The following is a 27,417-nucleotide window of genomic DNA, read 5'->3' as shown; positions in this document are numbered from 1 at the left end:
AATGCCATTCAACTTAGGTGACTCCAGCAGGGATGGGAAGAAGAGGGGCGAGGCGGAGGTTATGGGGAAGGGGTGGCGTGGGGGTGGAGTGGGAGCTGGGGCAGCTTTCCTGGCCAGCTCAGCCATCCGGGGGATTGGGCTGGTCGCTGGAGCAGCACGCAGCTGCGTAGGGCACCAGGAAATTTGGGGCGATTTGGTTGTGTCTGTGTAAGGATGACCCTGCTTCCTGCCATGCCGTTATACTTGCTTCACAAGCAGGTTATTTGAAAGGAGCTAATATTCCCACCTATAGTCACTGTGTGTCAATGTTAGCACTGAGCGATGTATTTGGTCACAAACAAAGATTCAAGTTTAATAATGGGGTAAAACAAACTTTGGACAAAAGTAACATGAAAATGAGGAACGGTCTCATGGTTAGGGCTCTCACAGCTGGGTGCAATTCCAATTTTCACTGGAAAACCAGTCCCCAGGCGTGGAGTGTCCGGGGTACTGTTAGGGACCAAGAACACGCGATGAATGTGGTGTGGGAGTTTGGGGAGGGCATGGACTGGAGTTCTGTAGTGGCTGGAAGGGGAGTCGAGCATGGATTAGTTCTGATTGCAGGCTAATGACAGACGTCAACATCTGTCTGGTCCTCCAGGAGTTTTATCATCTGCTCCTGCACCTGTGTCTTTTCCTGGCTATCCAGCCTCAGGCTTTCATTAACTGTCGCCCTCCACACTCTTGTAGTCAAAAGATGTAGCACGTAGCGAAACAATACTTAGCAAAACATATCCTCCTTACTCCTCTTGGGTTGCTCCCTTATCTGATGGAGGTGCACTGCTGGTGTGGAGGAGTATGTTCTCAAGGGCACATCTGCAGAAGGCAAAGAAACAAGGAGTGAGCTCAGTCATGAATCACAAAAGTTATACACACCTCTTTCTCACTGTCCCTGGGCTAGCATACAGGTTGCCGAGAGTCCCAATTATGGGGAGTTCGCTGGGGGTGGGTAAAGGACAAAGGGTGGTTACTATAAGTGACTAGGGAGCTCATTCTGAATATTGGTATTCTTTTCCATACGCTAGGGTAATTGAACCCAACATCTCACTCCTAAAGGTAACCCAAAACGCAAGGGAGCATCTCCGGCATGCATGTGGCTTCAGACCGGCTCCATATGCTGCTCACCAGTGTGCTGCTCTGGTCCCTGCAGCAATAATTGCCAGGTGGTGCAGCAAAGTTTCCTACAGTGGAGGAAGAAACAAGGCAGCTCTCCAAAAGGAACCTTTGGCAGAGGATTGCAGAATACCTACAGGAAAGTTTCCTAGAGACCATTATGGAGGATTCCAGAGACATCCCTGTGCACATTAACAAACGTTTATGCTGTGGTCCCACTGTGTAGCTGGATAGGCTCTGTTGTTAATTTTCTGTCCCTTATCCCTCCTCTATCATATAATAAAGTACATGAGAACTCAGTCTCCTCTTACCGTGTAGTATCAAAGCAAAATGAGCACTTACCGGAGCTCCCCTCTCCTGCATCATGTGTGCCAGAGCTGGAGTGCTGGGACTGGCTAGACCCCTCAGGAGTGGTAATGAGGTCCTGACTCGCCGCACCACCAGACAACCCCGCCATGTGCTCCACATCATCATTCAGCTCCACCTCCTCTCTAGCACTTCCTCACTGGGGTTGAGTCTGGTGGCCGCTGCCTTCAGTCCCCCAGAAGTATCGATGAGGCTCTTGGTGATGGAGGTGGGGTTACAGCCGAGGATGGCCTGCAGCTCTTTATAGAAGCGGCATGTTTTCAGCGCCACACCAAAGCAACGGTTGGCCTCCTTTGCCTTCTGATATGCCTGCCTCAGCTTCTTGATTTAAGCACGACACTGCTGCATGTCCCTTCCATGCCGCTTCTCCTGCATGCCACTAGCAATCAGCTCATAGGTATCAAAATTCCTAAGGCTAGTGCGAAAGTCCAACTGCACAGCCTCCTCTCCCCATATATTTAGCAGATCCAACAGCTCCGGTGTGCTCCACACAGGAGCGTGTCTGCTGCGTAAAGCTGGCGTGATCAGCTGGGAACAGGCTGTGTGAACTGTGCATGCTGAGCAAACAGGAAGAGGAATTTCAAAAATTCCTGGGCTTTAAAAGGGGAGAGGGGTGCATACGTGTGTCCCTGCTGACCAGAGCAGTCATGATAAGCATCATGGGACACCTCCTGGAAGCCAATTAGGGCAACATAACCAAGTGAGGTGTCTACACTGATGCTGCGTTACTCTAACTACGTCGCAAAAAGCTCTATGCCATTTGTGGGGTGGTTTTATTATGTCAGTATAGCAGGGGAGTTGTACTGGTGTGAGGAGCACTTCAGTGTGTACACCTCCACTCTTTTGTGGACAAAAGCTGACTTTTGTTGACAAAAGTATGTATAGACAAGATGTAAGTCAATGTTGCAATGTTATTAAAATGCTGGTATACTGTTCAACATGCAATGCACAGTAACCACATATACAATGGCTATTCATCTGCAAATAAGCTATCTGACACTGTTTCAAACATCTTAACAGATTTGCTGAGAAGTTTAAAAGTCTAAATCTATAAATGTTGAATAAACCCTGTCAACAGCTGAAAACACACACAAAATCCCCCCCACTCATTCTTGTATTTGCTTTATTTTCTCTGCATCAGGAACCCTGCACAGGCAATTCAAATTAAAACAAAATAAATATAGGACTATTCATGTAAAACTGTCCTTGCTAATGAACAATTATACACAATGTACAACTCTTCATGTTCACTGGGAGGGCTTACAAATGTACCATTCCCAACCAAAAATGCACCAAAATGGCTCCATGCAAAATCATCAAAAGTGACCAAAATATGGAAGAAAACAAACAAACAAACAAACAACTTACTGACTGCACTTTTGGGGGGTTTTTTGCCCTTTTTTTTTTTTAAACAATCACCAAAAAATAAAAACATCTAATTTGTTGTAACATTTAGAGTAACTAAAATGTGGCCACTGCTTATTAATGTCTGTTTATGCTCCTAAAACATCTATGGTTACTATAAAATTGTGTCAACATTGAATTGGACTTAGGGCACTATTTGTAATAAAAGGAAGATGATTTTGTTCACAGAAAGTTAATAATCTGTGTCCGAGCCCTCTGCATTGTCCACATTGCGTGAGAGCATGTAATTGTCCATATCTATAGACCTGCAATTATTGATTGCATACCGCAAACGCTCTGCCATGATTAGTTGACTGGAGTATGGTGGAAGCCTCAGTTGAAAGAAACAAGTCTGTGAGGTAGGCAAGCTGTCATAAGGCTGTGGAAACAGACAAAAAGTAGGACATGGATAAAACTGCAAAGGACATTAAAAGGTGTAGCAAATTCACTATTTTTCCCTGCCCAAAAAATAACTTTAAAGATAGCACCCCTCTCTCATCCACAATAAGGTCTCATTAACCAAGCCAACAAGCAGTAAAGAATTCCTCTCAACAAAAAGACAAGACTAGTACCATCTTACATTTTTATAAAAATTTTCAGCCCAAAATAATTAACACACCACCACTACCGTCCACCCAATAAATGTTTTCAACCACCAATGACATGCATCAATTTTAAGAGTGGAACTTCCAGGTTTTTGTCTACTGCAATATATTAAATAATAATTTAGACCAAGCAGTAAAAAGTTTGTATCCAATTGAAACTACAGGAAGCATGCAGGTAGACATATTACAATTATCCAAAATTAAAAAGTTAAAAAAATACTTTTTAAATGCACAATTAATTTCTGCTTAGAAAATAACTTCTTAAAGTGCAGAGCTTAATTATTATTAGGAGCAGCAAAATATTATCAGTTTCTACTTGCTATCTAGCTTTCAAAATATCATGAATATCCCTTTCAAGGTATTTTTCATATTACGATAATACGGAGGAGGAATGTTCCAACTGTAATATAAATAATTAATTTTCATGAAGCTATATGCATAAGGTAGCTTTAAACACAGTTAAATTTGTTCTAAATCTTAAGAAATAGCAGCAGTCAGTTTTCAACCAACGCATTAGAAGCCAGTGAGCTGCAACTGTATTTCCTGGGGTAGTGTCTGAATCTAGTGGGTTTCCTCATGGGTAAGAGGGTGATATTTGGTGGCAATTGACATGCCAACAGTTTCAGCAGCTCCATTTCTATTTTCCATTTTCCCAAGTCATTCTATAATGTAGTATATTGAGACCTCTGTCATAGAGAAGGAACAAGACTTCACTAGTTTTTGTTTTTTTAAAAATCTTTAAAATACTAAATCAGAAAATGTATTGTAGTAGGAAATTACTGTAGATTAAATATGATGCAATAATTCACACTGTTGTTTAGACACCAGCCTGAACGCCACCTAATAATTACATTTACACTTTATATGTTCAAAGTGCTGAGTGAATTACACTATAATTCACGCAATGTTAGGCACTATTATATAATTAAATACTATGGTTCTAGCAGTCAGAAGTTCATTCCATAATGCACAGTGGCTCTGGGCTTAATGTTAGTGAAATTTAGTGATTTTTGCCAAAGGATTGATTAAAGTGGACAGAAATGAACAACATATTAAGAAAATAGCATCTTACCCTATCAACCTTCATTATTTGGAATCGCTGAGAGATATCAGCAGTGTTTGCTGGCAATCGAGATCTTCCTGACACAAACCTCATGAAAAGGACTCTTTCCTCATTTGAAAACTCTTCAAGGGTGTGCCAGAACCACTGAACTAACTGATGCTGTTCATCAACCTCTCGGTACCGCACAACTTTCTTCAGGACCTCAACTGAGATTTCTGGCATTCCACAAACCATCTGTTCCAATTGCTTAGCCGTTAGAAGTGACAACAAGGGAACTGGAACAATCCAAGACATTCCTTCTCTCACAGCAGCCACCTTTAACCCAAAAAGAATAGTTATTAAGAGAGTCATTACACTTATTTTGGACCCTTAGCACACAAAGATAAGACTTTGAGAATGAATACACATGTGGATGAACAAGCTAAGACAGGAGTCAGCAACCTATGGCACGTGTGACAAAGGCGGCACACGAGCTGATTTTCAGTAGAAGTCTGCTGCCAGCCTGGGGGGCTCTGCTGCTGGCTTGGGGTACTGGCTGCCGGCCTCACTCAGCCTACTGCCTGTCTGGGGTTCTGTCCACTGGTCCCCTGCCAGCCGGGGTCCCGGCTGCCAGTCCCGCTCACCCGCTGCTGGTCTGGGGTTCTGTCCACCGGCCCCCTGCCAGCCGGGGTCCCGGCTGCCAGCCCCGCTCAGCCTGCTGCTGGTCTGGGGTTCCAGCCATAAGCCCCTTGCCAACTGGGGTCCCGGCAGCCGGCCCTGCTCAGCCTGCAGCTGACCTGGATGGATGGAACCCCAGGTCGGCTGCGAGCTAAGCGGGGCCGGCAGCAAGGACCCCAGCTGGCAGGGGTCGGTGGACAGAACCCCAGACCAGCAGCGGGCTGAGCAGCTCAGCTTGCTGCCAGTCTGGGGTTCTGTCCGCTGGCCCTTGTAAATGTAAAATGTATTACTGGCACGCAAAACCTTAAATTACAGTGAATAAATGAAGACTTGGCACACCACTTCTGAAAGGTTGGGCTAAGGGTACAGTTTAAGTCATCACCTAAATACAAAAAAAACACGTAGTAATGCACATGGCTCCCTTCAAAGGATAACATTCCCCCTCAAAAATTGTTGACTGGTTGCAGAGAATTATCTTTCACCAAGTGATTTTATAGTACTTTCATGCTAAGAAAAAACCTCAATAAAACCATCTAAAAAAAGTGGAAGAGTTATCAACACAAATGAGCGTCTGCTAAATCAAAAAATTTGCTGCCAGAATACTACTAGGACTGGGATGAAACCATGTTATAAAATGGGTCTATCTCTGATCTGAAAGACTTAAGGTCTTGGGGTCAGTACTGAGAGGGCTACTGCCCTAAAGTGGAACAGCCATGTGACCTTGTGTGCATCTATCTTTGGAGAAAGAGGAAAATTAGTTCCCTAGTGTAATGTTAATGTATTAAGATATAAGGCTCTCATTTGATTTGTATAATGCTATTGTATAAGTGACAAAATAGCATTTCAGCAGATGATACAAAGATATTTACATAGATTACTACACACTTTTTCAATCCACTTATTAAAGTGTTTATAGTTACTATTCAAAGGTAACTGTAAGGTAAAGGTAAATATTAAGTAAAAATATATACACGAAAGCTTATGCTCAAATAAATTTGTTAGTCTCTAAGGTGCCACAAGTACTCCTGTTATTTTTGCGGCTACAGACTAACACGGCTGCTACTCTGAAACAAATATAATTGGTTCCCAATGACATGTACCAGATTATGTGCTGCTGTAAATGCAGGGTTAAAGGTGCTCAGCTTTCTGTATGAATCCCGTTTTGTTTCCCAGTCAGTTTAATGATCTCAGTGGGGCAATTCTGATGAATATAAAGCAAGTCCTCAGTTTTTCAGTACTCTTCTTTCTTAACATTCTAGACAGCTGGGGAACAACTGAGCCGTGAATCAGATTTAATTTAAAAATGATTCACAAATTATTTGAAAAAACAGAGGAAAAATCCAATAAACGTGTAAACCAAAATCTTTGTTATTTTTGGCATATTCTAATCGTCACCATCCAGTTAACAAAATAGGTAGAGTTCAGTGAGATTCTCACCTGACGGTCAATTTCATGAAGTCTGTACTCAATTGCCCTCTCCACATATTCTTTCCTGTTTGAAAAGGTAAGTGGGATACTGTTCCCACCAGGAATTATGGGAACCATTTTACCATCAGCACTTTGTCCGACAAAGGAATCTAGAGGAATCATCTATTAACAGAAAAGAAAAAGTATTGTGCAGGATAAGATATTTGGTAAAGTACTGAATTAAAAATTACCATAAATCACTTAGCAATAACTATAAATATCAGATTATATCCATCTGAGGCAGTTATGAGGTGTCTGTTACCTTAAAGTATAAATGCTACCTCAATTTTATTTTTAAATTAGTGCATTGTAATTAAGGTCAGTCTACTAAAACAACTGGATTCAGAATATTTGTGGGGGAGAGGGAGGAAGCATATTTCCATATTTTACCTCATGGAAATTCTCTTCAGTAATCCCACTGTCTTCAATGTGAAGAATGCTGTTGAGGGTCTGCACATACAGCAAGTCCACCTCCTCTAAATCTTCCAAAGTAAGTGGGATACAACAAAGTTGTTTCCAGACCATTGGGGCCAAATGAAGATCTAAAGGCTTCTTGGTACGAATCGCCACGCCCATCAGAATGCCTAAGAACTTAAACTGCATTAGATGTTCATCTAAACAGGCTGAAGAGTTAAAAAGAAACCTAAAAGAAAACAGAAACAATGTAAAGGCTTCAATAAAATCAACCTCTCACTTCTTCATATGGCTACAAGTTAAAAGACAGCTATATGCAGGGCAAGATCCCCAAGTTTACCATACAGTATTCAGCAAATCTGGAGAAGGGGAGAATAGGTAGATTGATGTTATCTTTCTGCCCTCTCTTCCCAAATCCAGAAAGTTACGAGAGCCAACTGGCTCCAGCCACAAGCTAGATCAGGGATGCTCAGCCTTTTTCTTTCTGAGCCCCTCCCTGCATAATATAAGAACTCCATGGCCCACCTGTGCCACAACAACTGATTTCTGCATATAAAAGCCCAGGCTGGTGTTAGGGAGTAGCAAGAAGGGCAACTGCCTGCAGCCCCATGCCACAGGGGCCCCTGAAAAGCTAAGTTGTTCAGGCTTTGGCTTCGGCCCCAGAGTGGTAGGGCTCAGGGCCCCAGCCTTCAGCCCCATGTGACTAACGCTGGCCCTGCTTTGGGGATCCCAAAACCTGGACCCCTGGTTGAGAGCCACTGAGCTGGAGCACTTTCAGTGTTGCTTTAATTTATGCTCCAGCAAACCTAGCTGCTAGAGCTACCCCTTGGGAACTATTATCTGCAGGTGCATCATGCTCTGGCCTTGTCCCTCCCTCACCTTGAAATAACCCCTACATTACAAGGGTGAGAAAGAAGAGTGCCCCGGATGAAGCAATCAAGAAGCCTCAACATTTGTCAAAACAGCTGTTACAGGAAATTTTTTCTTCCATTCTGTCAGCTAATAAGATGTAATAAGATGAAATGCCATCCAACTTACCTATCCCTATTGTAGCCTACTTCAGCAGTAGCATTTGGAGAAGGAATAAGCAGGTCTACCACACCAGTTTCAAGTTCCTTAAAAATAAAAAGAAAAGTACTTCTTAAACATTATAGTTCAGCACATTGTATTATCTTAATGATAATTTTGCCGGAAGAAGCATTTTGAATTTATTTTTTTTTTTTTTTTTTTTTTTTTAGGAAATCAGCACACGGTATATATTTTTACCATGATAAAACTAGAAGAAAACAGAATAATCCAAGAACCAGAAATCTGTTTCTGATTTGTGATGGTATTTTATTTAAACTGATTTTGCTGCATTTCTGAGGCTAGCACAGAATAGCCATGTACATACTATAGTAACAGCATTTAATGGCACCATCATCAAGAGTTAACATGGTATGTAAGACCTGCTGTCCTCCTCCCACGTTGTGGAAAATGCACGGTGGCCCTAGTGTAGCCTGAGAACTACAGCCACTCGAAGGCATGGCCAAGGAGAAAGATTTCTTTCCTTCATGCAAGCACCCAGTGCACACACTAGTACACAGGCTGAGAATCAGATGAGAAAATTTGGGCCAAAGTGCTGCACAACAGGAAGCGATCATAGGAATTGAAAAAAAAAAAATATCGCATTTTGAGATATTTAAAATATTTGTCATACCTGGCACATTTCTGTAATAGTGTCATCAAACACTCCCCCAGCGTCATCAGCCCCTTCTCCAACCAATTTCACCTTCCAGGCACGGGAAGGTAGGCGAAGATCTGAAGCATTCAGCTTTACCACTTGTCTTGCTATTTGTACAAAAATAGGCTTACATTTCCGACCTCTTCAATGAAAAGGAAAGTGACAGCAAATGTAATTCACAGAAAGATTACTTTTATATACTCTAAAGGCTTGTCTACACAGTAGTGTAACGTGCATTACAGGGGTGATTTCTAAAGCACACTAAAATGTTGTGTGTTAATTGGTCCAAAGAGAGCCTTCGTGGTGTGCACTAGAGGCCCCAAAGTGCACTTTAATGGAAAGCGCATGAGAGAGAGCATTTGGTACATTAAAGCAGGGTCTACACAGACGAATTAATGCACACAGGGTCGGATCCAGGTTTTTTGCCACCCCAAGCAAAAAAATTAAAAAAAATCCAGAGTGCTGCCCCTTGAAAGGTGCCGCCCCGAGCACATGCTTGGGATGCTGGTGCCTACAGCTGGCCCTGAATGGACAATATATTAGCATGCTTTAGAAATCACATCCCCATACCATGTATTAACCCACTGGGTGGGTTGACTTAGGGCTTGACATCAAATCTTTCACAAACACAAAGGAGCCAATACTGACCTGGTCGATATTCTTTTTACAGTAATTTGAGGCCCGTAGTTTTTCCCCTGAACCATGGTTTTTCCAATGGAGCGTACCATGGGAAGTGTGTAGACTCTTGGTGCCAGTAATGGTCTTAGTTGTCCTTGGACTATTCCCCATGTTCCAGCATTGTAATGAGATGTGCTGTTCTGTGATACAGCAGCATATGCATAAACATAAAATGCTTTAGTTTATTCATATTAATTCCAATATTTCTGGAATAAGAATCTCCATAATTAAATACTTCCTGAACTTTCCTCATAATAGTTCAGAAATTGATGAAAATATACAAGAACTACATAAAAAGGGATTTTAGTCTTACCAGAATTCTACAAAATGTTTCTCACCAATTATAGATGTTATGCTAATGGCGTTATGACATTAAGATACTGAAATGTCAAGATTCACATAAATCAGAATTTAATTAAACTATTTTGGGGGGAGATTGATTTAATGAAGTTTTTATTCTACAAACACAAAGACAAGAGCGCACTATTACCAGAATTGGATTTTGTGGGAGTACACTTTGGTGACAAGGCACAAACATAAATTTGTTAACTCATTTCAAAATAATGTTTTACCTGGTTATTGGGGCTGAGATTAAGTAATCTCCATGAAGAGTACATGAGGTCTGAAAAATGGTACAGCAGTCTGAGTCTCGCTCTTACTGTATGAATGCTCACTTCCTTCAGTGCCCCATACTGTGGTGGAATAGCATCAGGTAAACCAAGCTGCAAAGGCACTGATACACCTACCATAGAAAACAAGAAATTATTTCATAAAGCGCCTGATCTTGCTCCTCTTTAAGCTAATGGCAAAATTTCTGTGGGCTACAGCGGAAGTAACTTTGGGCCTATAGTGAAACAAATTTTAATAGACAATAAAAGATATTACCTCAACAACCCTGTCTCTCTAATAATATCCTGGGACTGACACAGCTACAACAACATTGCATACAAATTTTAATAGGTTCTTGCTGTATTATACTGCGTACAGTGACATTCACTAAAAGCTCATAAAAGCTAAATAAAATTATAGTACAAGCAATCATCTATTCTTCACCTGGAGCTCTCGGTGGGACGGGTGGGGCAGACCAGGCAGCACTGTGACAACGTCCTGCTGAGATCTGTCGAATATTCTTTCCTTGTAGAACAGTTATTAAGGTTGGTTCTCTGACATGGTTGGTATGGCCCAGTCCAAGCTAGCAATTTACAACAGATTTAAAAAAGGATGCATCATGAAGTTCTAGTAATAAGACCAAAAATTAGCTTTATTATTTGCAAAATTCTCTAAGCAGAAGTTTAAAAGGAATAGGAGATGAAAACTGGTAAGATGTCACTCTCAGCATACGCTGGGAGAGAAAACTTTTACTAGAGAATGTGATATAGCATTTACTAGCTATATTCCTCTAATATATTACACCTATGATTAAAGAAAATAGCTGCCTACATCAGCTAAATCACATTTAATGAATAAAATGACATTTAAATACAAAATGGATACGCTATTCCACATAATTGTGACCTACATACCTGATAGATTTTAGACTGACTAATGGTTTATGATTTGAACCAACTTTGTACTTGGTGTTTTGCAGAATTAAAAAAAATATTTATTTTGTGACTCAATGGCTTATAATGACTGTTTAATAATGATTATTATTAGTGTGTTATTATTTCTGTGTTTGCCATTTAAAGTTGGGAGGTTTTTTTGTTCTAATATATAAATTCCCACAATAGGCTTTGAAAATGTATCCTCTGTAAAAGAAAAACATTTATTACATGTATTAGTTTTTCCTGCTAAATCCTATTTGAATTTCATATTCTAAAACTGAAAGATATAAATAATTGTATAAAAGTTATAAATCATTGACATTGCAGCGGAGGACATAAAACTAACAGTCTTTTAGAATCCAGACTATCTATTTTTTTAAACCAAAAAAATGTTTTCCTTGTCATAAAAATACGATACTTTCCCTACAGAGAAAGTCCAAGGCTTTTCCTTTAGGGATTAATTCAAAATAGCCTGCTCACTCCAAAAATGCTGATGTACCAATCCCTCCACTATCCTCGGAACACTAGTTTCACACACTTCGAGCCTTCTGCTTAAATCTGCAGCCCACAAAATGGTCAAAATGCCATCCCATAACCCAAATCCAACAATCCATGAATCTGCAAAGGTTTGACAGGTACCATTGGGTCATGGACCAAAACAGGCCAATAACTACTGCAACAGACCATGAAGACTTGCTGATAATAACTACAGCTGGTCAAAATGTTCAAATTTGAAATTTTTTATTGGAATTTAGATTTTTCCAAATGGAAAAAAAATTGGATTAAATTTTTACAGTTTGTTTTCAAGTTTCAAATGAGTTGTAAAAGTTTTTTGTTTAAAAAAATTAGATGAAATTTTGAGAAATTAGTAAAAAAGTTTCAAAAAATTTGTGACATTTTCACCATGTTTTCAATAATCTCTATTATAATATTTTTAATTTGAGGGAGAGTGGAAAAGTGCCCATACTGCATCATATTTTTCTTTACTTACTCTTCATTAAAAGATTCCAACTGCATCTAAGAAGCTATAATTATTCTCATGAACACCTGAAATAAACATGATATTGTACACACCTGCCCTTCTGAGTTGCTACCCCAGGCATACACATCACCAGATGATGATAAAGCTAGTGTATGCTCTGCTCCTACAGCTATATCTTCAATGAAGATTCCTGACAGCACTGGAACTTGCTGTGGTCTGTTGTGATTTCGAGCTCGGCCCTCAGGCAAGCCAATCAGTCGATCTAAAATTGCACAAAAAATTCTCATGTAGTACATATACACCACAGTCCTTTCTAAGGGCTATTTTATTATGGGGAGAGAGAGACAGTATTCATGTAAGTGGACACTAATGGCATTGGCTAGAGACAGACCTAGTGGGCACTTATTTTCCTGAAAAGCTTTGTGAGTATCCCTCAGTACTGATCTGAAGTTCCTGCTATTTGTGTTTTAAGCCTGATTCACCAATCACACCTTTTGGTGCTAGACTGTACAGTGATTTTGTGATTAAGGTTGATGTCCACAAGGAGGTAAATGAAAAAAAAACATTCAACTAATTTCATTTGGAGTCTCAGTTCTATAGATTTCTACACAACCTCTGTAAGTCCAAGGTTAATGACAGTAATTGAACATGGGTACCATCTATTTATTACCTCTGTTCATATCAAATTTAATCAAGATTCAGGAAAAAAATCTGTAAGGTTACAGGTAAATGAGGTTAGTGTTTATATTAAGTTTGTCTTCCTTGAAAAATAAATACACAACTATTAATTTGGACTTTAAGAATGCGTCAAAAAGTAATTTGCTTCAGAAGGTCACATTTACATGAGGCTCTAGCACAATCTGTAGAGTAACACTGTATTGCGATTTCATATATTTTATATCTAATACTCTTCCTTTTAACTTTTAATGATTATATTAGTGGTTATGCAACAGTGGTTGGAATTATAGAGTAATATTTGCCAAGCCTATAAATGATCGCTTATGTACTGTATGGTTGGACGAGTATCATATGGTGGGGTCAATTATCTAAAACATTATTGGCTTCTATATATCTTTAAATGTACAAAAGTCTACAATATAGATATCCCTCTATATGGGCAACTTACCTTGTCCAAAAGTATATACATGACCGTCTTTTGTCAATGCAACAGAAAACTGCGTTCCACAGGCAACTTTCTTTATTCCAATTCCACAAAGAATATCTACTTTCTGAGAATAAGAAAGAAAGAGCTAAATACTGTTCTATGAGTATACATATGGAAAGTAGACAAAAAACTCCTCCATTTCCCCCTTCCCCCCAAAAGTGGTTTATAATTTCAGAAAGACAATTTATATGTTATAGCTTTAGTGTGGTTCTTATATTAAACTTGAATGTATTAAACAAAGACACTAATTTCTTGTAAAATTTAATTATATTAACATATTATTCCACATGAAATGAGTCTGAATGTATCTCTATACTGAGGTAAAAACCTCTTTCCTTCAAGCTAGCCTTCAGGTTTCTACTATTTCTAGAGTTGTAGAAGGGTGATTGCTAGGGTTTAGAGAGACGATTGTGGCAATTATTAGACTCAGTTTAACAGAACAATTGATAATTGTTTGCACGCTAAGCACTCAGGTAGGAATTTTCAATGTAAGCTGGGGACTTAATTCCCACAGGCTTCTTTGAAAACCCAACCCTTAGATACTAGTTTTGTAAAAATACCAGCTAGTGATTTATGTAACTATACTAGTCAATATATTAGTAAAATTTTCAAAAGCAGCTATGTCCCACTGAAAGTTACTTATGTCTTTTTGAAAATTTACATCATATAAAAAATTAAAATAAGAAGTTGAAAATTTGCAAACACACATTTACAGACACTAAACAATTATTCAAAGGATCATTTCAGTATGAATTCTAACCTGTGGTGAGGATTTTGCTGTGGAATTTCCCAGACCAAGTTTTCCATAATCTCCATCTCCAAAAGCCCACACCATTGAGCCATCTGTGGACATAACTACAGTATGGTTTAGTCCACAGGCCACCTGGTAAGTGCAATACAGTTTTAATTAGTTTTTCGTCACCTTACTGATACAAAAAATAAGAAGCCATATTCTGAAAAACAAAATAAAAAAACCTGAAACCCTTTTCTAAACATTTAGGAAAAAAATGTTAAATGTTAAAAACTTTTGTTTAAAATTTTATACTGATGGAATACAGCAGCATTTATACATTAGCACTCTTAAATAACATTCTTTAGACAGTTCTTCCCTTACCTAAACTGTAGAACAGCTTTCAAATTATATATCCTCATTGAAGCTCTTTAAACATTAATTCAGTAATGGTTAGGGCTAAAACAACACAGGCTAATTTTATCACTCTCTTTTTCACAATTCTATGTTTATAAATGTTGTAAAATGGGGACACACCATTGCAGCAAAAGGATCAGATTATTCAATAAAAAAATAATGAGAGATTATTATGGTTAGATATTTGAGAGTTCTGAGTGTATTAAAAAGGCAGAGGCAGTAAAAACCATTAACAAAAATTATGAAGAGAATTCTTAAACTGACACTACTAAAAATCATATAGCAACTTAACATCCTCAGACAGAACAGTTACTAACAAAATACATTTTGTTACATAATTGCATGTAAGTAGATAAACCATGCCTGTCCAATTTGATAACCCTCCAGTGCTGTCACTCTTTCAGGAAGTTTCTTGTTGGAAGTGTTTCCTAGACCCAGTCGACCATAGTCACCATTTCCAAATGTAAACAGTTTGCCATCTGCGGTCACCACTGCTGAGTGTTTAAAGCCACATGACATCTAGAAGCCAGAATTAATATTAATTTTAAAATGGAATATTAGCACCATACAATTCAAGAAAGAGGAGAACAGAACTTTCTGAATGCAGACCCAGTCATTCCTTACAGTTTAAGAGGATAATTAAAAACTAGACTAACTGAATAAATTAACTGTTTTACACTCTTCTTGTATTTCAATAACAATGTTATAAAACAATTAAAAACTCTGAATACAGGATGACATGGGGAATCAAATCATAACCAAAGACAGACAGACGAGTTCTCCCCACTAATCCTCTCAATAATCAGTTTACACAGTAAAGGAAGGAATTTGAGTTCACTTGCTTCAATTTGTACCAGCACATCTAGCTGGGATTCTTATTTATATCTCTGTGAACACTGAATTCTTTAAAAAAGCATGCTAAACAATTTGCCTTGCTTTCCAGTATTACATTACCAGGTCAATTATACACTGTGCAAATTCCCCACCTCTGTCTTCTTTTTCCCATCTTAGTCTCCAAAGAATTATTTACAGCAAAGATCTTTATTTCAGTTTTTATTTTAAAATTTCCCAGGAATTTATCCGTGTTAATTACATTTTTTTTTAAAAAAGGGTGAAAATCGGAGGAAAAAATTAACTTCAGAGTTTTCTGGGTAAATATTGTTGGATGATGGGACAGATAAAAAGCACAGATTTACCTAGTGTAATGTACTGGATTTTCTTAATATAATCAGCATTTTCAGTGGCCCAAAATTTGGATGAAAATTAGTAAAAACCAAATAATAGCTTTTGTAAAACCCAAGAATTTTTTTTAGTGAAAATAAGTTAAAACTTAAAATGAAGGGCCTTATCAACAGAGAAGAAAAGAATTCTCTCTCTTAGTAAAGACTTGAGACTCCATTATCCCATGTTTCTCAAATAATGTCACAATACAGTGCATAAAATATGAGATCACCAGGTACACTATGTCTGATAAGTCAGCTCATTCCCTGGTTACACCAAAAATATAAAGATAGAGAAGTTTTCTAATGAACCACACTATGAAAGATAAAATGCTTCCCCCTCCATTTACAATATTATTCCTGCTCATATAAGTATCAATAACTTAAAAATTAATAACTGTCTACATATTACAGCATGTTTGAATGCAGAATGTTTTAAACTTTTATTTTAAATTTGTAAAATGTGCAATATTAACTACAGGAAATTTATATTTTTTCCAAAACTAAGCATAATGTTAAAAAGACAGTATTTTTCTAATGGTATCTTCAGCAAAACAGTCCTTATTTTAGTTATGTAAAACTGCAGTAGTAATCATTAGCCAGTCACTAGCACATAGATGCACAAAATTATTTTATATTGCAAGTATATGGAAAAATCAATGATGTCCTATTTGTCCACGGAGAATGCAGACAAAAACAAATTTGTAGTGTTCTAATATTTGAACACAGATGCAGTTAAGCATGAAGATACAGTGGTTGCCTTACGACAATCAACACAGTACGTCAGTCATATTTACTGACATCTTCAAACTGAAACTGAACCAAATGATAGCAGATATAATGGTAATTGAGATTAAAATTATGTACTGTCAACTATTCAAGCCAATATAGATATATTGCACAGCTGCCATCAGCATAAATGCTTGGGCTGCAGTTCCTTAGTATAGAAGAGGGAGCTGCCTCAGTGCATTCTCCACAAAATGCCCACAATTTTGGAACCAACTCCCCAACTTGGTCTGAAACAGCCTGAATTTCTTGACTCCCAGGGCATGATGCAACCTTGCTTATCTACCCAGGTTTTCAGGAGTGAAGGTCATCAAAAGGGGCTGATATTTGTATGGCAATAAAAATATTATTGGGATTGATTTTATTACATTTGTTATTGTTTGTGTGTGGGTGCAGACTAGCTGCTGGCTCTGCTTTTAATTTAACTATAGTTTTAATTTTGGTTAAAGACACCAATAGCCAAAGACAGGCACTTTTTTCTATAGTGTTACAATACACATCAGTATCAGTACTGTATTTCACTATTTAAGCGAATTTAGAGCTAGTGAAAAAGGCTAGTTTGACATAAGAACGGCCATACTGGATCAGACCAATGATCTACCTAGCACAGTATCCTGTCTTACAAGAGTGGTAAATGCCAGATTCTTCAGAGAGAGTGAACAGAACAGGGCAATTTATATAGTGATTCATCCCTTGTCGTTTAGCCCAGATTCTAGTGGTAACAGGTTCATGGACACCCAGGGCATGGGACTGCGTCCCAGTCTTGGCTTACAGACATTGATGGACCTATACTCCATGAATTTATCTAATTCTTTTTCAAACCCCTTTATACTTTTGGCCTTCACAACAGTCGCAGCAATGAGTTTCACAGGCTGACTGTGTTGTGTAATGCAGTACTTCCTTGTTTGCATTAAACCTTCTGCCTATTAATTTAATTTGGTGACCCTTGGTTCTTGTGAGAAGGAGTAAATAACTTCCCCTATTCACTTATTTCATGCACTTTCTCATAATTTTATAGACCATGATCATATCCCCCCTCAGTTATCTTTTTTCCAAGGTGAAGAGTAGTAGTCTTTTACATTTTTCCTTACATGGAAGCTGTTCCATATCACTAATCATTTTGGTAGCCCTTTTCTGTACTTTTTCCACACAGTATTCCAGGTGCGGACATAACATGGATTTATACAGTAGCAATGGAAGCTTCACCAACACTACTCTACTAGTCCACCTAAACTTTGACACACCCCCCCCAGTATTGATATTTCAATTTCCATTCTCATTCAGATTTTCAGTCTTCCTGAGACTATCAACAGCTCAAACAAGAAAGCCAACTAGTGTGAAATGCAATGGTGAGTTTTGTGCTGTTGACACTCTTAGCTGGGAACTTGACTAAAACCACTGACTCATTTCACAATGGCCAGAGAACCATGAGCTGATGATGATTTTTATTCATTACTACCTATGCTGAATTCAATTTTGTGACATTGAAGAGAAAGGCTCCACATTCCACAGTCCCTGTGTCAGCCACCCATTTGCTCACCAGCATTTATTAATGAACCCTAGCTAATGTTCCTAGCAGCAACTATCATGTCTGCATTTAATAGGTGAATAAAAAATTTGTTCTTGAACCTGTGCAACTTCTTCTCCTTGTAAGGCTTCTATTTGCCTGGGTCTGCGCTGTCTGTCACTGTTCCCATGGCCCAGTTTACCATAATCGCCGTCTCCCCAGCTAAAGACCTCACCACTTTCTGTCAAAGCCATGGAATGTCCATCAGATCCACAAGAGGTCACTAGCTGTGTTACAACAAAACCTTTAACAAAATGAAAAACAAAATCAGAGTAAGTTAGAAATATAAATATAATTATTTTGCATTGTACAAAATAGTCCATAATAATAACAACTACAAGCTTGTGAATGGAATCAGCTCTGTACATATAAATCTGTATAAAGTCTTCCTTTTCCTTTAAGATATAACTTGTGCTTGAACTGCTGCAGTAACAAATATGTTGTTACTAATGATCTAATTCTACTGTGACAGTCTATTAAGTTTGTTTAGGTGTTCTGTTACATAAATGTATTTCCTTTTTCAGTTCTACTTAAAATGATAAATAATAGTTTAAAAACATTAAGTATAGCTTGAATAAATGCATCAAAAGAGACTAACAATATATGGTTTATTTGTTCAAATTAACATGAATATAAGATCTCTATTAAAAAGAGTAAATTATTTTATTCAGTAAATCTGTGTAAAGACTTAGACAGTTGTCCTTTTAGTTTTTGAAATGCAAACTTCTGCCTCCTAATAGAACAACTCAAAAAAATTAAGACACTTTTACCTTGAAGTGCTGAAATAACAGTTAACACATGAAGGTCATCAGAATTTCCTTGTCCCAATCGGCCATAACTCCCTTCTCCACAAGCCAAAACTGTACCATTAGCTTGAATGACAAAAGTGCAGTTCTGACCACAAATAACCTGGTTAAAGAAGAAATTAGTTTTTTTTAATGCAATTACATCACAAACAATGAACCAAAATGTCTTTATTTATAACCTGAATTGAGACTACAAAGCTGAAAACAACAGGTTTGGGACAACTACCAACATATTTCTTGGTTTAATCACTTCACTGTTACTTAACTTATTCAGAATTTAGCAGAAAAATATCTATTAAACTAAGGGGGTTTTACCACGTAATCACATCACAATAAAATTTCTTCATTCAGTGTTTTGCGTGAAGCTGGCCCCTGGAGATCTAAAAATGGCACCACACACAAAGAGCTCTCTTCATGATCTAGCTACAAAGACTTTCGCTTTTTCTGCAAAACTATTTGGTCTGGTAGCATGTTCTTCAGTGAGATTCTCAATGTATTTCTTGCAGCAATTTGGCTGTCATTATTTCACCCTATACTCCAGCATCACATTATTTCAGAAAGCAATCTTGCAATATGAATTATATCAAAACCGTGCAGATATTTTTTTACATTGTACTCACGCTAACTCTAAGAAATGATTTTGCCAGTTTTGAACAGTTTCTTCGTGTGAATTTGGCAAAAATTAGAGCAAACCTAATAAAAATTCTATAACTGGGGAACTTTTCCCCAGTTATAGAATTAAACGTTCTGTGGTTCTTTTGTTTTTTGGAAAATTAGCACCAAGTCCAAAAGAGATTAAACGTTCTGTGGTTCTTTTGTTTTTTGGAAAATTAGCACCAAGTCCAAAAGAGATATTGATAGACATTTTGTAACTAACAACTGAAAATAAGGCAATGTGTGAAGAATAAAATGTAAATCTCTCCTAACACTGTTACCTGTTGAGCCTGTGAGAATGAAGGTGCTGCTACCGGTATCATGACATTTCTGCCAGCTTCTGCTAGCTGCCCATGGCGCCCTGCTCCCCATAGATACACATCACATTTGCCACCAAGGTGCCAATCCTATGAAACAGCATAAAGGAGCACTTGAGACATTATATTGATAATTTTAGTATTTTAAATTTAAAATAATCAATTTTACTAACCTCAGGCCTTGATGTTGCCCAGGACATAATCTGCTCATCCATACCATTAATCCATTTACTGTTATCCTGAATGATTAAAAACAGATATATTAGGGTCAGCCCACCACTTGTACATTATTCTTTCAGTTAATAATCTTGATTTCCCTTCAAATAGTCACTTGGAAGTGGCAAGCCTTTTCCTAGCTGAAAAACTGTTACATGGGTCTACTACTGAACAACAAACTGCTTTTGAACATAAATGTAAAATAGTTTTAACTGTGATTAAAGCAAAATTTACGTACAAATTATTTTTTATATATTAATTCATAGCCAATATTACTCATGTAAACTTGAATGCATCATTTTTGTGCTTGGGGTAGACCTATTTTTCTTAATACTAGAATCTAACATTTAATATTGTTACCATAAGAAAAAATTCTGACTCATGAGTGTCTAAAACTACTTATGGTAAAAAGGGTTGCTTTTAACTGTTGCAGTGGAAAACAAGCAAAGTGTGCCACTTAAAATAGGCTAGTGGAAGAAGATGTGACAATGCATTCAAGAGATGTATAGAAACATAAAATCTGCCATGCAGATTTGGACCAACAACCTGCCAAGTCTAATAGCATGCATCTTGCACTGGCATATGCCCAATGCTTCAGAAAAAGTGCTCTTGTACACAGAAGGGAATCCTTCCTGATCACTGTGATAACCTATGTGAGTATTTAAAAATAAAGGACTATGGTATATGTGAGGTCAATAGGTATATAGCAAGGAAAGCAACTAGGAAGAGCAATAGTTATGTTTTCCCCATGAAGCCTTAATTTTAGGAGAATACAAGCGAAAGTATTTATTTGCAAAATTATACAGACTATACAGAATTATACAGATAAAATCCAATAAATACAAAGTTTCCACTTTAGGTTCACCTATCACAACCCATTATATTGGCATTTGGTAGTGCCAATATAGTTAAAGTGTAGGACTACTCCGAAAAACTACTTTAAAGATGGCATAATAGGGTGCCATTGCCCTTCAATTACTCCATATAGAATTTACTCTGTCTGCATGTTAAAAAAAATGAATTGATTGTCAGCCCTGCAAGCTTCCCTTGGAATGTCATAGTCAAGACAAATTCTCACTGGTTTATGTAAAAACAATAAAGGGTCTGCAAATGGAACTTTGTTAATTCTGTTGACTTGTAAACCAGAATTAGTCCAGCTCACTTCTCCCTGTGTCAACTCTGCAGGCTAAGACAATATAACAAAAACTTACTGTAGTTAGTAAAGCAAGTAGATAGGACTCTGAATACACACAGAGGGAGCAGATCTGCTAAACAGGAAGATGCCACTTTCACACTATTACTTCTATTACAAACATTTATATGGCATCAATTGCCACATTTTATAACAATTAAAATAAAATCTCTGTACTCTCTTGGTATTTCCATTAAGTAAAGCATAACAATTTACTCTTTACAAGCTTTTCAATTTTTTCAGCTATTACAGATGTTATCTGCACAGTACAGCGCATTCTATACATATACTTAATAATTGGCAGAATGCAGTGCATATTACCATTAGAAGTGTAAGCTCATCCTCTGGCACAGGCTCCAGATCTGGAACAGTAAAGAATTCTGGAAACTGTGCTCCTTTGGTCAGAGCTTCAGCAGCTTTTATAGTAGTTGAAAAACATTCTAACCAGGCCCACTCTGTAGGATTCCAAGCTGAGGGATCAGGGAGGCAGTTCTGGTGATGAGGCGGTATTGGTGGATTGCACAAAAGCTGATCGAGGTGAAGCCCCACAGCAAGTGAAGCCAGGCACTGCATATAAGGGCTATGAACAAGCTGATCTCCACAGACCACATGGGGCTAGAGGGAAAAAATGGAAGGTCAACATATGAAGCTAGAGGCATATTTTCATCACTTCAGAAACAGTAATTCTTCAAAGCTTTCTGTAGGAAAAAATTTCCCAGAAAAACCCCTTTCCAATAATTTTCATTAATTTCCCTCACAATGAGCCAAGACCATTTGTCAAAGTACCAGACTTCACTCTGCAGTATTACTGTTTCAAACACTGAATGAAACATATTAACATGATTTCACTAGCAAATGCACTTCAGCATATTATCAAAAATTATTTTTTAAACAAGGCGTATCACTCAACATATTACAATATAAAACAAAAAGTGTTTTTTTTTCATTTGGTTTTTCTTTCTTTTTTTCCCCCCTTTCATCTTTTTAAGTAGAATACAATACATACTGGAATAATTCTTTAACCTAAACAGCAAATTTACAATAATTTGATGTCATTTATAATCAGTTTAAATAATTCTCTGAAAAGCATACAATAATTTTCTCTTCATTTTCTTTTGCATGTTAAGGAAGACACAAAATCCAGCTTTCAGACATGATTTTGTTTCTCTTTGGTTGGGAAGTTCTGAAGAATGAAAAGCAGAAGTGGGGAAGTGAGCATTATTACATGCCTGAACAAAAATAACCTGAAGGAAAGAGGTTACTATGGCATTACAACACATGATGAACAGTGACTGAGAAAACTACTGATGGTGACGGATGCTGTAGCCATAAACAGACGAGGGAACGTATCAGAGTACCAGCAAAATAAAGTACTTGTGACATATCTCTGTGCTTCTAGGCTTAAAGGCCTCAAACGAGTGGACAAAATTTGGAGATGTGTTCAGGAAAAGGATATGTAGCAGACTTAGCTGCCTGCTGCATGGAGTGCTGTATTGTACCCAGCTAGAGAGAACTGGATGGGTCTAAATGGAACAAATGTACCCTGGACTCCAAATTAGGGATGTAAAAGTTTAACTGGTTAACCGATAAGCTTGATGCTTATCAGTTTCTGTTAACTATTAAACTCTACCTAAGCAGAGCCCCAGGGGTGGATATGGCAGTGGGGCCCCATAAAAATGTGGGGGTGCTTCAGCACCCCCCCCGCACCACTAACTCCCCGGTTAAACGTTTAACTGTGTAACTGATAGAATTTTAATTGGTTAGATGTTTATTGTTTTTACATCCTTACTCCAAATTGCTTACTGCTAAAAGTAGAGCAGCATCCTGGTTTATATGGAAATCTGCAAAGAGGTTTTGTTATTAAAGGTCATTACAAAAGATGACTAACTGATAAAAAAAAAAGTGAGATAAGTTTTGCAGAGTTTCCTATAACTATTCTCGCAGAGATTCTGTAGTAGACAGAAAAAGGACTTTACAAATATGATTCAGACATCTAATCAAATATGTTTTTTTCAAAGTCCACATGTTCTAAAGATAGAGTGTCTCGGTTAGCCGTTGTTAAGAACTATATTAGAATCAAGCCAGAGAAAAGGCGATTAAAGTAAGTGATGGATCCTTAAAGTAAGGATGATGTCTGGCTGCAGTTCAGGAATCAAAATAGCCTGAATCCAGTAACCAATTTGTCTCATAATTCAATAAAAATCCAGACATTGTTTTGTGTCAACAACAGATGTCATGGGTAGAATAGATCTAGATTTCAGTGTGTAACAATAAATTCTATCTGCACTGCCCCCATCATATATATTCACACTGATGGGAGGGACATGACACAGGACTGGCAATAGCAATAGGATCAGAATCCTTGGTTTTTAGTTAAGGCAGTTGGTTTCTTATTTTTAAAGAGACGGAGCAGAATAGTGTCTCTCTCTTCTATTTGTTTGAGTAGATACACTTTCTTTCCTCGTAACTGGTTTTCTGAGAAGTATACACAGGATCCTATATCCTTCTTGGTATATCAGTCCCCAATTCAGGAAGGTTAGTTCACAGTTTTTGTAATTTCTAAAATTCTTTAGGACATTTATTCTATTGACTTCTCAGTAGTGTTAAGGCACACAGCGATTTCTGTGAATTAACTTCAGCTATACAACTGAATAAATTTGAGAGAGAGTAAGTAAGGGCATGGAAAGTGCTAATGGAGTAGTTCGTAGGCAAAATCACATTATTCGCATTAGGACAATATGTTAATTCCACTGAAGAGATGCAGATATTAATACCAGCACCAGAACTGAGGATCTGAATAAACACTTCCAGAGAAATCTGTAAGTTCCTGTATTAAAAAAGAAACACTGGCTATAATTCATAACAAGGCCCTGCAAGAGATTTTGTGAAGATTATTTGTATACTAGCCCTTACAGTCACAGAGAAGCTAAAAGAATGAGATTCTGAGTGGATTTTGCACAAAGGAAACATTTTATATATATGCAACAAATTGTTTTCTGAGACATGAGAGCAATCTCCTAGCCTTATCATTTCTTATTCGGGAAGAGGATGCAAAGTAATGGGGACAAGTTTAACACCACGTTTAAGATCATTCAAATTAGGCCTCAAAACAACCATTTTGAAAAAACATGTGGATAACACAGAAATTAAAACAAACAAGGGAGAAAAAAGCCTAACTTCCTGGGGTTTTTTTTGGTTGGTTGGTTGGTTTTAAGAAACTGGGCGGTGGGGGGGGGAGCTGTTTGAGGCTGCTTTATCTGAGTGCTGCAGTTAAAGCAATACAGCAGTGCGTGTGTAGTGGTGAGGTCAAAGTGAGTTAAAGCAGAAACTTCTAGGATAGCCAAAACACCTATATAAGGCCACAAGAGACCAGGATCTCGCAGTCGGTGACAAAACAAGAGAAAGATCAGAAACAGCCTGACATCAGGAAACTGTAGTTCTGCTAGAGTACTCAAAAGAGTAACTGTAAATCGGACGTCCAGAGTGGGATTGAACCTCAACAAAGGTTTCTTGGATTGACTGTCAAAAGTTTAAGACAGTTGTAATTCAAGACAGACATCTCATGTTACATATGTCAGTATTTGACGTTCTGCATTCAACTATTCTTACCTTTTCATAGGCATACTGTTCCTGAAGCATTATTGGCAAACGTTCCAAGAAAGCCCTCATGCAAGGGGCCATATTTAATCCGAAAACTCCCTGCTGTTTCAGTGCAGTTCTACATGTTGCAAGGACATGATTGGAAGATATCCACTCTGCTGTGCAATTCACCACCAACACATCCTGTTCAACAATACAATCACCAGATACATTTTATATACCAGAAATTAAACACAGGAAACATGCTTATTTAGATCAATCTGACTACTCTCACTAATTGTCTTCATCCCACTGCTCAACACGTAAAAGTATCAGCGTGAGTACGTAACAATGCTGAGTGGAAAGAAAAATTATGTACACCTCTACCTCGATAGAACGTTACCTGATATAAACACAAATTCGGATATAACGCAGTAAAGCAGTGGGGAGCCCCGGACCCTTTAAAGCACCACCCGAGCCCCGCTGCTTTATACCATGTTATATCTAAATATGTGTGGAGCCCCAGGCCCTTTAAATCATCGCCCGAGCCCCGCTGCCAGAGCTCCGGCAGTGATTTAAAGAGACTGGGGCTCCCCACAGCGGCTGGAGCACCGGGCCCTTTAAATGACCATTGGGGAAGCCAGTCCAGTCCGGCACGGCGTACCGGCTCTTGCCGGTATGCTGTACCAGACCAAACCCGATATAACGTGGTCTCACCTATAAGGTGATGAGATTTTTTGGCTCCCGAGGACCGCGTTATATCGAGGTAGAGGTGTACCTTTATCATCTCTGTATTTATATAACACTTAGAATGATTCTTCTTAGACAGCATTATAAAATGGGCTGGTAGCACCTATAATTATTGAGGTTGCCTGATATTTCTCATTATAAAACCATTTTCAGTTTCTTATAACTTTGCTAAACTTTAGATGTTTGAGGTGTCATCCTCAAGCTCAATTTTTTAAAAAAATTTCAACCAAAATGGGTCAGCCATTTTCCAAAAAACAAGGCTAGGGAAAAATACATCAAGAACAAATCATGCCAGACCAAACTAATTTCCTTCTTTGACAGGATTACCGGGCCTCGTGGCTGGGGGAAAGCAGTATATATTGATTTTAGGCCTTGTCTACACTTGCAAGTTGCAGCGCTGGTGAGGGGGTTACAGCGCTGCAACTTAGCAGGTGTCTACACTTAAAAGCTCAGCCAGCGCTGGTCATCAGGTGTGGACACTCACCAGCGTTTTTCTTGGCCTCCAGGGTATTAGGACTTATCCCAGCATTCCTTTTCAGCCTCTCTGGTCAGGCTTAGCACTCCACTGCCCTGGGCTCAGAGCCTGGAGAGGAGGGAGAGCGGGGCTTGCCGGAGCTCCGTCCGGGAGAGCGGGGAGAGCGGGGTTTGCCGCGCTCCGGCCGGGAGAGCGGGGAGAGTGGGGCTTGCCGGAGCTCCAGCCGGGAGAGCGGGGAGAGCAGGGCTTGCCGGAGCTCCGGCCGGGAGAGCGGGGCTTGCCGGAAAAGCCGGGGGCAGCTGGAAGGGGCAGTCTCCTGGACTCGGGGAAGGCCCCTGGGCTCTGCCCCCCACCCCCAATGCACTTTGCTGAGTGTCCCTGGTGGGTGCTAACCAGCCCTGTCCTACGCTTTTCTGTGATCAGTGGCCACTGGCTGCTCTGCTCCTGGGGGACGGGTGAATTTTCTCTGTGATTTTTTTCCCCAGCACCTGGTCTGCCTTAACCCCCCTGGCCAGCAGGTACTGAAAAAGCCAGACAGGGACCCAGCCTGAGCCCCCCCCACGAGCCCCGTGTTCAAGATGTGTTCAGACAATGGTAGACATGCAGGCAGACCACACCGTGGATCGCTCAGTCCATCCAAAACTCAGCACATTGTGCCCCAATGTTTCCTCAAAACACCCTTCTCCAGCATCCTGGGTGCTTACCACCACCAACTGCCCCCAACACCAGTACGTTCACCTCACAGCCCTGATAACTACGACCGTTACCCAATGCACTCAACACCCATCACCATGCAGCATTTTATCCCAAGTGCAGCAGCAGGCAGTGCCCAAGTGCAGAGCAGGCAGTGCCCCAAGTGCAGCAGCAGGCAGTGCAGAGCCCTCAAGGAAGAACATATTCAAACCTGAGAGTGTAATGCTAATCACCGTACCCCCCTTCCTGTTTTATGTATTGTATTTTTAAATAAGGATTTCTTGTCTTTTTATTCACTGTTTATTATACAGAAACTGTAACATCTACTACAAGTAAAAAATAGGAACTGGCAAATCAATGAAACCACTGCAAGTAACTACTGTGAGCAATGCTCTTAACTGCAGTGGAAGGCACCCAACATTACTGTTGGCTTTCAGCCTCAAAGTGCTCCTTTAAGGCATCCTTATCCTTGAAGCACTGTGCTGGGCTCTCTATTAGCCTGCTCTCTGGCTGGGCAAATTCAGCCTCCAGGCGTTGACCTCGGAGGCCCATTCGTCACTGAAGGGTTCACCCTTCCCTTCACAAATATTATGGAGGATACAGCACGCGGTTATAACGCTGGGATGCTGCTTTCCAACACGTGTAGCTTCCCGTAGAGACTTTCCTCTCCCCTTAAACGGCCAAAAGCACACTCCACAGTCATTCTGCACCGGCTCAAGCCTGTAGTTTAACCGGTCCTTGCTCCTGTCAAGCTTCCCTGTATATGGTTTCATGAGCCAAGGCATTAACGATAAG

General features: G+C 39.1%; 1 protein-coding gene across 1 annotated transcript in view; it reads right to left on the bottom strand.

Moving 5' to 3' along the window:
• Positions 1–2,624: 2,624 nt before the first annotated feature.
• HERC1 (HECT and RLD domain containing E3 ubiquitin protein ligase family member 1) overlaps positions 2,625–27,417 on the bottom strand; it is a 172,943-nt gene continuing 148,150 nt past the window's right edge. The window contains 19 exon segments of the mRNA XM_032765456.1: positions 2,625–3,301; positions 4,600–4,905; positions 6,685–6,837; positions 7,105–7,357; positions 8,167–8,243; positions 8,828–8,993; positions 9,500–9,669; positions 10,102–10,271; positions 10,583–10,721; positions 12,148–12,317; positions 13,182–13,284; positions 13,981–14,103; positions 14,731–14,886; positions 18,003–18,184; positions 18,711–18,849; positions 19,682–19,807; positions 19,891–19,956; positions 21,447–21,740; positions 24,735–24,908. Coding sequence (XP_032621347.1) covers positions 3,116–3,301; positions 4,600–4,905; positions 6,685–6,837; positions 7,105–7,357; positions 8,167–8,243; positions 8,828–8,993; positions 9,500–9,669; positions 10,102–10,271; positions 10,583–10,721; positions 12,148–12,317; positions 13,182–13,284; positions 13,981–14,103; positions 14,731–14,886; positions 18,003–18,184; positions 18,711–18,849; positions 19,682–19,807; positions 19,891–19,956; positions 21,447–21,740; positions 24,735–24,908 — 3,153 coding nt within the window. The 3' untranslated portion in view covers positions 2,625–3,115.

This window comes from Chelonoidis abingdonii, chromosome 9 (genome assembly GCF_003597395.2).
Source record: "Chelonoidis abingdonii isolate Lonesome George chromosome 9, CheloAbing_2.0, whole genome shotgun sequence".
NCBI classification, from domain to species: Eukaryota; Metazoa; Chordata; order Testudines; family Testudinidae; genus Chelonoidis; species Chelonoidis abingdonii.
This window is presented reverse-complemented; position numbering and strand designations above follow the sequence as displayed.